Genomic DNA, 13140 nt, shown 5'->3' with positions numbered 1-13140 from the left:
GGAGAGCTCAGAGCCCCTTGCAGGGCCTAAAGGGGCTCCAGGAGAGCTGCAGAGGGACTGGGGACAAGGGATGGAGGGACAGGACACAGGGAATGACTTCCCAGTGCCAGAGGGCAGGGCTGGATGGGATATGGGGAAGGAATTGTTCCCTGGGAGGGTGGGCAGGCCCTGGCACAGGGTGCCCAGAGCAGCTGTGGCTGCCCCTGGATCCCTGGCAGTGTCCAAGGCCAGGCTGGACATTGGGGCTTGGAGCAGCCTGGGACAGTGGAAGGTGTCCCTGCCCATGGCAGGGGGTGAACAGGATGAGCTTTAAGACCCTTTCCAAGCCAAATTGGATGGGATTCTGAGAGTGTCACTGCAGTTTGGGTGCCCTCCCAGCTAATTTTGTACCTGCCTCTGCCTCTCCCAACTTTCAAAAAAAAAACCCCAAAATTAAGCAGCATAAAACATCAACTGACTGCCAACAGTTCTGAAGGCAAACAGTAAAAGGAATAGAATCCAGTATGTTTCTTTTCATAGACAAACCCTCCTTACTCCAAGTTTAGATGCTACAGGAGTTTTCATTCATGTCTCCTTTGGTGCCCTTTGGAAAACAACTCCTTATCACTGCCAGCTGCCCAGGTACCAAAACTCACTTTAGATCCAGCCATTCCAAACTAAACGAGCACCACATCCCGCACCTGCCACCAGCACAACACCTTCCCAACACGACATTCCAGCCAAAGCAAAGGAGCGACCCAGCGTGGCCTGACAACAAGAACCCCAGCCTGAGGGTCAGTTATCCTGCCTGCAGGATGTTCAACACCCTCCTCCCACCTTGCAGCACCTCACAGCAAACACAGACCCAATTCTCAAAACAGCAATGCTGAGACAGCCTTTGAGACCTTCAGCTACAACACAGGTTCTCACAGGTCCCCAGGGACACTCACCTTGTCACCTGAAGAACCCCCTTTTACTTTCCCTCGACAGCTCTTGAGGAGATCTGGGTAGAAGAACTCTGGGCAGCGTTTGTGGTCCGGCTCAAAGAGGGTCAGAGTGATCCGAACGGCCGTGGCTGCCGGCTCAGGCTCCGGGGGCTGCTCTCCATCGTCCTTCCGAGACCTTTTCAGGAAGCTGCTGCTCAGTGGCCCATGCAGAGTGGTGAACGAAACCCTGTGGGGCTCTGTCATGGCTATGGCCAAGTCTTACCAGGCCTCACGGCATCGTTCCCATGGCATTAGGAAAGGTCTGTCGGGCTGCACTGATGGATTTCACCAATGATAATGGAGGACGCTGGCAGTAGAACAAGTGCTTTGCTTTTGGAGTTTTCTCGGGAAATGACAAAGGGCGGTCCTGTGAGCGCTTGCTGCAATCATTAGAGAGAAAGAAAGAAAGAAGTCAATCCTTGTACCAGACTTCCCTCCAACACTGGCAGTTCCCCGTTATCCCTCCAGTCCACCGCAGGTCTCTCTCCTCACATCACACCGCTCCATTTGTAAGTGCTGAAGGAAATCCAGCTGCCGGGGAAACAAAACGACCCCGCCAGTCTCGCTTTGACGCGACCCAGGAGCCCTGGGCACAAACACCGGGCTGGGCTGCACCTCCCGGGCCGGGGCTGCACCTCTCGGGGCCGGGGCTTCGCTCCGGCCGCCTGATGTCCCGCTGCACGGAGGCCCGGCCACCACCGTCCCTGGAACAGCGGCCCCGGCGGGGGCTGAGCGGGGCCCAGAGCCGAGCGGGACTCGGGGGCTGAGCGGGGCCCAGGGCTGAGCGGGGCCCGGGGTGGCAGCGCCTCCGGAGGGAGCGCGGCCCGCGGGGCTGAGGGGAGGGCCGAGGCCGTGGTGCCGGGGCCGGCCGGGCCCCGCCCGCCCTCACTCACCGCCGGCGGGACGCGGCCGCCGCCGCCGCTCCGGGCCCGCTCCGGCCCCGCGCCCGCGTCACGTGGGCGGTGCTGCCCTCGCGCCGGGCCGCGCGCGCCGCAGCCAATCAGCGACCGGCCCAACGGTCACGCCTCGCACCGCGGCCAATCAGCGGCCGCCGCCGCGGCCACACCCCTCGGGAACGGCTGCATCTGACCACGTGATAGTGGCGGGCCAACCCCGCCGCCGGCACCGCCCCGTCCCGGCGGCCCGCGCGCGGCGGCGGGAGGGGCGGCAAGATGGCGGCGGCCCCTGAGGGAGCGGCGGGGCTCCGCCGGGGAGCCGCGGCCTGCGCTGTGGAGATAGCCCGGGACGCGTGCGGGACGGCGGCAGCGGCGGGTGTCGGTGCTCTCGGAGAGGCTGCCCACGTACTCTTCACTCACCGAGCAGCGTTTGGTGGAGCCTCGTAGGAATCAGTGGCGTGAAGCCTCCGGGAAGCTGCGTTCGTCCTGCCCCTCGTGTCCCTTAAACAAGCTGAAGTTTCTTCCATTGAATGAAATGCAACTTAGATAATGTATGTGTAACGATAAGTTGCAACGGAGTACTATAATATATCTAAACAATGGCTGTTGTGGATGAGGCTGCAGGCCTGTGCTGGAAGACCTTGACTGGAGATGACAAACTCCCAGCAGCCCCTGAAGCTGTTCAGGACTGGCTGCTGCAGCTGGATGGGACACGGTGGGATCCATCCCAGGGTACTGACAGAGCTGGCAGATGTCATCGTGGGACCTCTCTCCATTATTTTTCAGCGGTTTGGGGAGTCTGGAGAGGTCTCTGTTGAGTGGAAGGTGATCAGTGTCCCAGTTCTCAAGCAGACTAAGGAGGAAAACCCTGCAACCTACAGGCCTGTCAGTCCCACTCCAGTGTCTGTTAAAATCCTGGGGAAGGTGATTTAGGGAGTTGCTGAAAAACCCTTGAGAGACAACGCAGTCATCAGTCACAGCCAATGAGGGTTCACAGGGGGAAGGTCCTGCTTAATCTGCTTAATCCCCGTTTGTGACAAGCTCAGGCATCGATTCCAGAGAGTCACAGAATGGTTCAGGCTGGAAGGGACCACAGTGGCTCATCTGGTGCCACCTCCCTGCTCAGGCAGGGTCATCCCAGAGCACAGGGCACAGGGCTGTGTCCAGACAGTTCTGGAATATCTCCAGTAACAGACACCCCACTCCCTCTCTGGGCAGCCTGTTCAGTGCACAAGAAAGTTTTTCATCATGTTCATTTGGACCTCCCTGGGCTCAGTCCCTGCCCGTGGCTCTGGTGCCATCTCTGAATCCCACGGAGCAGAGCCTGGGCCCTGCCCTGAGCCCTCCCTGCACACAGGGACACCCAGGGCTGAGGGCCCCTCTCAGCTGGGGCTCCTCTCGAGGCTGAGCAGTCCCAGCTCCCTCAGCCTGTCCTGGGCATGGAGATGCTCCAGGCCCTTCAGCCTCCACTGGACCTGCTCCAAGAGTTCCATATCCCTCCTGTCCTGAGAAGCCCAGAACTGGACACAGCATTCCAGATGTGCCTCACAAGCTGAGCAGAGGGGCACGATCCCCTCCCCTCACACCCGCCAGGAACCCCCACCTTGGCCCCAGGGCATACAGCTGGTCAGGAACAGTTGGTGTCACCCTTTTCTCCACAGAGCCGCTGCCCAGCAGGGCAGCCCCAGCCCGGGCTGCTGCCTGGGGTTGTTCCTCCCCACATGCAGGACCCTGCTCTGGCCTGTGTTGAATTTCAGAAGGTTCCTCTCTGCCCCTCTCCCATTGTCGAGGCTCCTCTGAAGGGCCACACAACCCTCTGAAGTATCAGCCACTCTTCCCAGCTCTGTGTCAGTCATCTTTGTGTGACCAAGGGAGGACAGCCGATGTGGTAGTTTGGGGTTTCAGCAGCTTTTGATACCATCTCTCACACTCTCTTGGATACACTGTCCCTCACACAGCTCCACGAGTACCCCTGCACATGGTGAGCAGCTGGTGAGAGGTCAAGCTCAAAGGGTTACAGTAAATGGGGCCACATCAGGGCAGCCACTAGTGGGGTTAATCAAGGGCTGGTGCTCTTAGTGTTTTTATAAATCATCCAGATTCAGGAATTTAACATGCATTAAGTAGGTTTGCCAACAACAGTGAACTGGGAGGGGCTGTGGAGTCCCTGGAGGGCCCTGACAGGGAGCTGGGCAGTCACAACCCGTGTGAAATTCAACAGCAGCAAGTGCTGGGTTCTGCACCTGGGACGGGGTTGGATGCACAGTTTGGGGGATGAGAGCAGCAAACAGACCTGGGGGTTGATGGCAAGTTCAACAGGAGCCATCAGTAGTGGCCAAAAGGGCCATCTGTATGCTGGGGGACAGCTGGGCTGAGGGAGGGGATTGTCCTGCTCTGCACTGGGGCTGGAGCTCTGTGTTCCCACTAACAGTGCTGGGAGCAAAACTGTGGAGAGAACAGGCCAAAAGCCATTTCCCACCCCATAAAAATTTTAACCCTCTTCCATTTTCAAATACTCTTTCTTTGTGTTTGGCTGACACTACCAGCTCAGACCTAACTCCTCAGCAAATGCACTGCTCAAAATCCAGGGCAAAGCCCCAGGAGCAGAAACCAGGGTCTGGCACGGGGTTGGCATCCAGCCAAGAGGATGGTGCAGGGCTCTTTCCAGTGGTGCCCAGCAACAGGCCGAGGAACAACAGCCAGAAACTAAAACACAAGAAGTCCCACCTCAACATGAGGAAGAATTTCTTTAAGGGTGGCAAAGCATGGGAGCAGGTGCCCAGGGAGGGCATGGAGCTCTGGAGACATTCCAAACCCACCTGGACACATTCCTGTGACAGCTGCTCCAGGTGACCCTGCTGTGACAGGCAACTGGATGATCTCCAGGGATCCTTTCCAACCCCGGCTATTCTGGGATTTTGTGAGTCCTGCAGGAGCACAGACCCTGCTCATTCTGCTGCCATGAGCGTGTGGGGCTGCAGCAGCAGCCTGGCTCCACTGAACATCACCCCAGCCAGACTTCTGGTTCAGTGGGAAGCACAAGAGCCCTGCACAGAGACAAGGGCATCTCTGCTGCCTTCACCTCCTCCAGCTCTGACACACAACTGCTGCAGCCAAAACCTCCCCTCCACGCTGCTGCCCAGGCTGTTTTTGACAAGCACCTGCAGCTTCCTGCCTTCAAAGGCCCCAAGAGGAACAACAGACAGCTTCTGCTTTTATTATTACAGTTTAACACAGTCTTGGACAGAGGAGAAGCAGCAGGAACCAACATGCAAAGCAATTCAAAGTCCCCGGGGGCTCGAGGAAGACCACCCACAGCTCAGCTCCTGTACCTGCTCCCAGCAGTGTCTCTGGGGGCCCTTTCCCTCCAGCTGCTGCTCCGTTGTGCCCCAGAGCAGGACGAGGTCATGGCAGACACCAAACCTACACACACAGAGAGGAGAGGACTGGCCTGGGATTGTGTCTCAATGAGTCAGGTCCGTTGTCTGACTGGAGTTCATTGAGCTTTGAAACTGGGAGGGCAAATTAAATCTCGTCTGTGTAGACAGGGAGAAGAGGGATCCCTTCAGGAAGAGGCAATGGCAGGAGATGAAGCTCAGGTATTTCTGAGCTTCCTGTGTCAGAGCTGGCAGCTTTTTGGCACCAACAGCTCTTCTCAATGCATCTATTAAACAACAAATGTGACCTTCCTCCCACTCGCTTCACGCCTCGGTCTTCACCAGTGTCTTCTTGTGCAGCCCTGCTGCAGCCAGACTCCGAGTTCAGCCAAGTGGACAAGTTCCAGGAACAAATGGGATCTGTCAGGTATTTAGAGCTGGACACAGGTGCCTGGAGAAGGCCCTGAGGCACGAGGAGCCTTGGCTGAGGCAGCTGGGCAGCTGGGGAAAGTCCCACTCACTGAAGGGAGACCCCCAGCCCTGTCCCACTCAGCCTCACCACCCTGGGGCCAGCACAGAGCAGCACTGGGGGTGACTTTACTCTGCCCCCTAAGAGTTGCCCTCATTCCCCAGCACCCACAAAGTTGAGGACCCAGAGGGACAGGCTTTTAGGGCACAGGCCAAACTCATCCTGCACACAGGAAAGCCCTGGTTTGTTCCCTCGGTTTAACTGTGTCCCTGTCATGGCAGGATTCCACGTCACTGTCACTGTCCCTGTCCTTATGCTCTGGTGAGGCTGCACAGGGAGCTCAGACACAGCTCTGAGGAGCTGGGTGGCCCAGGGACAGCTCACAGGTAGTGTCCAGCCTATTACAAACTGGTTTCTAGATACCCTCCCAGCAGGAAAGCTCCACTGGAAGCTCTGAGGGGGACAAGGAAGATCTTGGGATCTCCCAGAGCTCAGTGCCACTCTCCTCACTCATCCTTCCTGAGCCCCAGATCCACAAATCCTCTGCCTCCCTCTCCCCCTTCTATTCCTGTGGCTGCCCCAGTGCTGCTGCTTCTCGTCACTCACCACGGAGGGACAGTGTGGTGTCAGGCTGGGTCAGGGCTGTGCAGCCCCAGAGAACCCGAGCACACCTGGAGGAGCTGCTTCCCACAGCCCAGGAACCAGAGCCCGAGGAATTGTGCGTTTAACAGCATTTGGAGAATCTTCCTACCATGGACTCACTCATCATGTCTGAAACTGGGTGAGCTTGTGCCAGCTCCAGCACGCAGAGCTCCCACCAAGGGAGAGAGGATTGTCCCATCCTTCATTCCTTGTCTCGGAATGAGCTCTAAAATGAGAATTTGCCCCCTTATCCTACAGCAGCCCAATTCTTTAAAAGCCTTTGGTGAAAAGCCTTCTAGAAATGCAGGTAAATTGTCAAGCCTGTCACCTTGTGACCAGCACCTCTCCCAGCAGCAGGGAAAATGCATTCTCCTGCTCCAGGCAGGGATGAGAACACCCAGGAATGGGCCAAGAGCCCAAGTTTTACTTCAGTGAATCAGCTTGAGCTACTTGGGATTTAAGATGCTGCAGCAAACAGAGCAACAATACCAACTACTTACTAGAACAGAAAGAGAGAAAAAAAGAAACAGCTCCCCTTGGCAGGAGCTGACCCACAGAGTTCCACACACAGCCCAGCTCCCAGGATCCCACAGGCAGAACAGGAATCCCACAGCAGGATCTGCAGCCAGCCCCAGCAGCTGCCATGAAATGGATGGACATGTCCTGTGTCCCAGCAGGAAGATGTACTTCCCTTGGAATTCCTCCTCACTCGTAGATCCAGTGTGCAGCTGTGTCCTCCCAGCACGGCAGCTCCTCCGGGCGGAACCAGAGCGAGATCTCCTGCTGGGCGCTCTCCACTGAGTCACTGCCGTGGATCACATTCCTGTGGGCAAGGAGAAAGGGAGCAGCTGGCACCAAGCTGAGAAAGGTGGGAGAGGGATGCTGGAAAATTCCCCCTTGACCAATTTACTTAAACTGATGGAGCCAGTCCTACCTCATGACATCCCTTCCTGTCACACACCCCTCATCCTTCCAGAAGTGCCAGTTCCCAGGACTCCTTCCTCCCATGCTGAGGAGCCATTTGTTTGCTACAGGAGGAGCTGCAAGTGGCTGTAGGTCTGGGATTTGCAGTTTTTATGTCAGTGATTCCAGCTGTGCCTCCAGATTTTCCCCATTCCAGCAAAGCAGGTTTGGTATCAGACACCAGGGAACAGAGATCTAAGGCAGGATCAGTAAGAGCCTTGTCTACCACAAGCCAGGCTGGGGCCACCCAAGGTCACCACCCATGGATCTTCACCTACTCCCACGAAAGGACTGAGTGGGCACCTCCCTCTTCACAGCCTCACAGTCCCAATTACCACAGGAAAACAGGCAAACTCCACCTGCTTTCAACAGAGGACTCAGGAGGAAGGAAAGACACAACCCAGGCTCTTCCTCCTACTAAAGCCAACCCCGGGAAGCAGAGCTCAGCTCTGGTCTGAGCATAGCAGGGACAACTTCTGCTCTGGGAATGCAGACTCATATGGCTCAAGCAGGCCTGGCACAGGAACGCCTGGACAGGATGCCCTGAAGCACTGAGGGAAGAAAAAGTCAAAGCTCTCACTTGCTGACTTCAACACAGAAGTCCCCTCGGATGGTGCCAGGCCTGGATTCAGCTGGATTGGTCTCCCCGATCATGGTGCGAACTGTCTTCACCACATCCAGGCCCTGCCAGACCTACGGGAGAGCAAAACCAGGATCAGCTTCCACAACTGCCCCAGCAGGTCACATCTGTCCTCTGAATTCCCCACTGGATCCTGGGAGAGAGACAGGAACAGATCTCTCCAAATTATTTCTCCAAAGTTGATTTTGGAAAATAATCCAAATTGTGTGTGGATTTCTCCCTATCCCTGGAAGCACTCAAGGCCAGGCTGCACGGGGCTTGGAGCAACCTGGGGTAGTGGAAGGTGTCCCTGCCCATGGCAGGGGGTGGAATAAGACTTTCAAGGTCCCTTCCAACCCAAACCATTCCATGATTTAATTTACAATGGAAAACATCCCTGAAGTTCAGTACAGCTTCAAGAGACCCTCTGAGGGGAGATACCACCTTGCTTCCACTGTGCCAACAGCCACTGCTGCTCAGACCTTGCACTTCATCCCTGTTCCTCGGTCCAGGGGCCCTGGCCAGCACTCACCATGGCCACGATGGGCCCGGAGCTCATGTACTTCACCAGACGGCCGTAGAAGGGACGGTCCCGCAGGGCGATGTAGTGTTCCTTCAGCAGCTCCTCCGAGGCCTGCACAGAGCACAGAGCTTAGTCTGCTCCCACACACGGCGATCTGGGCAAGGGCTGCACCTCAGGGATGCAGGGAATTAAGAGAATTAAGCTCTTGCACAGATGCTTAGTTCCAGGAGTAGCCTGACACAGACAGGAGCTTCCAGGTCAGAGCAGCAACACCTGCCAGCTTACAGTGACAGCCCTGGAGCACGGGCACAGCCAAGGGCACACATGCTCCCCAAAGCTGGAATCAGCCCTCCTGGTACCAACACTCCTCTGAGCTGTGAGGATTTGGAGCTGGAATGACACCGGCAGGCTGCACAGGCCAGAGGACCAGCAGAACCCCCAGCAGTTACCAGCACAGCCTGAGGAGCTGCAGGGGCTCCTCAGCTCCCGGGACCCCCAGCCTGGGTGAGCCCGGCCGCTCACCTGCAGCAGCTTCATCCCCACCAACTGCAGCCCCTTCCTCTCGAAGCGCCGGATGATCTCCCCGACCAGGTGCCGCTGGACCCCGTCCGGTTTGATGGCCACGAAGGTTCGTTCATTGAGCCCGCCGAAGGCTGCAGGGAGAGGGCAGAGGTCTGAGGGGGGGGGATGAGACGCCTCCGGGCTTTCAGCCAAGCGCGCACAGGGGCGTCCCAGGCCCTCAGCCGTGGGGACACGGGGGGGTTCCCAGGATCCCGCAGAGGAGGGCAGGGCGCGGAGGGCACGGAGATGGGGGGGAGGCCTGGCCTGGGCCCTCAGCCGCGGAGACTCTCCCGGGGAAGGGAGGTCCCTGGCCCTCAGGCACCAGGGGAATGGGGGTCCCTGGTCCTCAGACACAGGGCCGGGGGTCCCGTTCCGTTCCGTACCACTGTGGAAGAGGCCGGCGAAGAGCCCCAGCACCAGGCAGATCATGGCGGCAGCGCTCTTAAAGGGGCCGAGCTCCCCCCGCGCTGTCACCGCCCCCCGCGGAACCATCGAGCCGGGGCCGCGGAGCGGCGGGGCCGAGAGACCGGAAACAGCACGTTCCCATGGCAACGGGCGGGGCCTGGTGCCCGCCGGGGTCGGGGGGCCCCGGGGGAGCGATGGCGGCGGGGGGGGAGCGGTGGGACCAGGCTCCCCCTGTGCGGGCTGTCCCAGCCGCGGCGTACTTGCTGCCGCCCCTGAGCTCCCCTGTGCCGCTGGCCCGGCCACAGCGTCCCGGGTGTTCATGAGACTGTTTTGCCTTGGCTGTCTCTGTCGTTGCGGTCGTGACCGCACACGAGTCGTGGTTAGACTAGTCCGGTGGTACCTGAGCAGCCTCTCTATCTCGGGCAGGCCCAGGCTGGCACCTCTGGAAGAGCTGAGCGCCCCCGGGCCGTGCTGCAGGAGCAGAAGGGCAGAGCTGCAGCCCCGCAGAGCTGAGGGAGCTCCTCTGTACAGAGCACGTGTTGCTGATTTAATTTTGGGGTGTAGGATCCCGGCTGTTAACCTGCTCTGGAACTCCAGGGCTCCATTTCCTGCTCTCAAGAACTCACCTCTTGGTTCAGCTCCCTTCAAGATTAGCCTCTGGAAATACCAGCACATGAAATACCTTCTCCAGGTGCCCTGTGGAGGGCTGGATTTGCTGCCAGAGCTGTTCCAGGTGCCTCATGGAGTGCTGGGTCTGCTCCCAACCTGCTTCTCCTGTTCAGAGACAGTGTTCTGCTCGCTTTCCTCTGTTCAGACCTTGGCTGGGACAAGCAGGGATCTGTCTCCAAAGAGCAGGGACCCAGCTGCTTTATCCAACATAGTTTTGAGTAAATTATTCCCGCGTTTGTACGAGTAAATAATCAGCGGTTGTATCCTGGAGGTCCGGAGCATGGCTTTGCCTGAGGAAAGCTGTCCCTGTTTGCTCCAGCACAGCCGTGCTGTGGTGGTTATTATTCCGCCGGCGGAAAAGTCTTTGTAGGATGAGCACTGCCCGTTGTGGAGTGGTGGGCACGGCTCGGGAGCTGAGGGCGGTGCCAGAGGCTTTTCCCTGCTGTTCCCGGGAGCGCCGGTGCCGGCAGAGGGAGCGCAGGCAGCGCGGAGGAGCTCCCAGCCTTCAGCCAGCCCTCGGCATCCCAAAGTCCATCCCGTCCCGGGCACTCCCGCGGGCGACGCTTCCCTAAAACAATGCTGGAATTTTAAGGTGGACAAGCAGCGTGTTGTCAGCCCTTCCCTTGTGTTCTTAGGGACAGCCGGGCGATTTTGTTGGAACATGTCAAACAAATCCCGTCTGGAGCGGGTGTCTGTGAAAGGAAACAGCCCTCACGCGGTTTGGAAAGGTTGCAGAGTGCTCTGAGGAAGGTGCCCAGTAGATGGTGTCAGCTCTCATTAGCTACTCACAGAGCCGCTAATTAAGAGCGCATTCTCCATGTGCTCCCGGTGACATCTGTGTGTGTCCAGCCTGGTGTGCACAGGGATGAAGGGAGTGGGGCTGAGGGGAGCGTGGCAGGTGGTGAAACCCAGCTTCCTAACTCCAGCCTGATGGCTGATCTCAGTCTTCCTTCACGGAGAGCTATTTCAAAAATAATGATGTTTCTGTCAATTTAATAAGATTTATTCTAGGACACTTTTCAGGCTACCTGCAGAGGTGTCAGTAATGAAGTCAACAACTCAGTCCCCAACCCAGCCAGCACCTGTGTGTGCTGCAGGCAACCAGACTTCCACACAGGCAGAATCCCTCATTTCACACTTGTTTTATTTTTGTTGTTTATTAATGCTGATGAAACACCTCTTTTTCTCATACCAGGGTTATTCTGTCGTTCTCCACAAGTCTCCTCAAAGATCCCAATGCAGGCACTTGGGTGAAGGTTTTCATTTCCTTGGATTGTAAACGTTCTTTTGAGCCTCAGGCAGTTCCCTGCAGCAGAACTTGGAGGAGAAACATGCCAAACACTCTTCACTTGGGTGAGTCCTTCTCATCTTCTCTGGCATGATGTGCTGTGGGGAGAGAGCTTTGACTTCCCTCTAGGAGCCCCAGAAATGCAGATTGCTGGTGACCAGGTAGCTTGGGAAATGGAGCTGGGTCTGATTCCCAGGCAGATTGTTCCTGAGCCAGTGTCTTTTATGCACAGTTTTAGGTAGATGTGTATTGAGGGTGAGCCCAGGAAGCTGCAGCAAGCAAGAATGGGATCACAAATCCTCCCTACAGAGGTGTCACTTGGGTGCTCAGCATTCCCAGCCCAGATATGTGCACAGAATGGTGCCACAGGCAACAGCTGGAAGAGGCTGAACAAATTTGCTGCCTCGTTTGGAAAGCCCTGTGATCGCTTTTTAAACCCCTCACTGGGAACCTGAAAGGCCAGGTACCTTCTGGCACCAAATATCTTCTCGTTTCAGTGGAAGGTTCAGTGTGGAAGGATCCCAGCGTGGCAGGGGAGGCTGGGGGGGGCTGTTCCCGTGCTCGCCCCCACTGCAGGAATTTCAGGCGGAGGCAGAACTCTATTTCTGCTCTTGCTGGATAGAACATTGCAGATACTGTGGTTATGTAAGAGACTCCAGAGCATGTAGGTGCAGAAAACGTGGCCATCCAGCACTGTGCAGTGCAGACAGAGGCTGTTTGTCTCCTTTCATCACACTTAGTAAGTCCTGTGGTTGGCACTGCCTTCCTTCTCAGGCTCCTTTTGCACCTTTTTGCTTGTTTGGGGAGGATTTTCACCTTTCAGTTCAGCCCTGGTCTTTCACCAGCGTAGCATTGACACAGCCTGGAGTGTTGGTGCCTCTTACAGTGTGGGCTCTGCACAGGTGTAGACCTGTCTACTTTCATACTGCACCACTGATCCTGCTGCAAATATTTCACCTTTTAGGATAAAGAGGGGTTGGGAGAGCCAGAAGATTTCCTTAAGCACCTTTTGCTGGACCCAGGGGATACAGATGTCAGAGCCAGAGCTCCACAAAGTGCTCTACAGCAGGGTCACTTTCCAAGTGAACATGGAACGGACGAGAGGATCCATTCAAAACTGCCATTGCTCCATCCTGGAACAAAGCTCTGATACAGAGAGGGGTGCTCTGGAAACTGGGAGTAGCTGTGTGAGTACAGCAGGAGGTCTCCAGGGATACCCCTTTAACCCTAGGACAGGTGCTGTTTCCTCAGAGGGAACTGCCCAGGCCAGACTTGCCTTTCCTTGCATTTGGCTTTTCCATTCTCATGGAGTCCATAAAAGATTTCCTTGAAAGAAACATTCTGAGTACACAGCCCAGGGAAACGCTTGCATTTTGAAGCAGAGGTTTGTGTTAGTTCTCACTTCTGTGCAGTGCTACAGCATTTTATTTATGCCTGTCTGAGCAGCCTGTGCTTCTTCCCTGAGAAATTCCCTGTGGGGAATCACAAAAAGTGGAAAGGATTTTTGGTGTGAGAAATAGAAGCAGGCCTCAGGAAACAAAGCAAGGGATTTAGAATTCAGCTTTTCCTGGGAAAATTAGGAGAAGATACAGTTATAAGCAGCAAGGACATTAAAAGACAATGGTTAGTTCTTAGGCTTAACCTAGATAGATGTTGAAGTTGCAAAAAGTATATTTAGTTAGAGAGATAAGTTTAAGCTTAATAATGGGATGTTGTATGTTATTATATAAGGCATAACAAGTGACTATTGTGTACAATAGATG

The 13140-nt window shown here is 56.3% G+C and overlaps 2 protein-coding genes and 1 long non-coding RNA gene across 9 annotated transcripts in view; 1 reads left to right on the top strand and 2 right to left on the bottom strand.

Moving 5' to 3' along the window:
- The window catches only part of UBN1 (ubinuclein 1), a 28490-nt gene extending 26741 nt beyond the window's left edge, over positions 1-1749 (bottom strand). For 4 of the 6 annotated variants that reach the window (XR_007207150.1, XR_007207149.1, XM_048321336.1 and 1 more), the window contains exon 1: positions 930-1747. Coding sequence is in view for 4 of the 6 variants with exons in the window: in XM_048321336.1 (XP_048177293.1) it covers positions 930-1169 (240 nt within the window). In the remaining 2 variants the exon portion in view is untranslated. Of the gene's footprint in view, positions 1-929 lie in introns of all 6 variants that reach the window. The other 2 variants (XM_048321335.1, XM_048321337.1) reach the window with 2 other exon arrangements.
- A 5004-nt stretch (positions 1750-6753) lies between these two features.
- On the bottom strand, positions 6754-10184 carry LOC125334128 (nucleoside diphosphate kinase 3-like). Of its 2 annotated transcripts, none has more exons than XM_048320646.1 (5): positions 10047-10184; positions 8977-9107; positions 8464-8565; positions 7893-8005; positions 6754-7172 (listed from the first exon to the last, which is right to left on the bottom strand). In XM_048320646.1, exons 1-5 carry the CDS (start codon positions 10093-10095, stop codon positions 7055-7057), a joined length of 513 nt encoding a protein of 170 aa, XP_048176603.1. In that variant the 5' UTR covers positions 10096-10184; the 3' UTR covers positions 6754-7054. The 2 variants fall into 2 exon arrangements, with proteins under 2 accessions (XP_048176603.1, XP_048176602.1); XM_048320645.1 differs by lacking the exon at positions 10047-10184 and adding an exon at positions 9399-9508.
- Positions 10185-10542: 358 nt separating this feature from the next.
- On the top strand, positions 10543-12889 carry LOC125334133. Its single transcript, XR_007207085.1, has 2 exons — positions 10543-11442; positions 12342-12889. It is a non-coding gene; the product is annotated as an uncharacterized LOC125334133 (long non-coding RNA).
- The last annotated feature ends 251 nt before the right edge of the window (positions 12890-13140 follow it).

Source organism: Corvus hawaiiensis, chromosome 16, assembly GCF_020740725.1.
Source record: "Corvus hawaiiensis isolate bCorHaw1 chromosome 16, bCorHaw1.pri.cur, whole genome shotgun sequence".
In the NCBI taxonomy this organism is placed as follows: Eukaryota; Metazoa; Chordata; class Aves; order Passeriformes; family Corvidae; genus Corvus; species Corvus hawaiiensis.
This window is presented reverse-complemented; position numbering and strand designations above follow the sequence as displayed.

Excerpts from the sequence above, each read along its gene's own strand:
- LOC125334128 (XM_048320645.1), bottom strand. The coding sequence starts at position 9,507 with ATGGTTCCGCGGGGGGCGGTGACAGCGCGGGGGGAGCTCGGCCCCTTT. Across the intron at positions 8,006-8,463 it reads CCGGGCCCATCGTGGCCATG|GTCTGGCAGGGCCTGGATGT; the intron begins GTGAGTGCTGGC and ends GCTCTCCCGTAG. Across the intron at positions 7,173-7,892 it reads TTCTGTGTTGAAGTCAGCAA|GAATGTGATCCACGGCAGTG; the intron begins GTGAGAGCTTTG and ends CCTTGCCCACAG.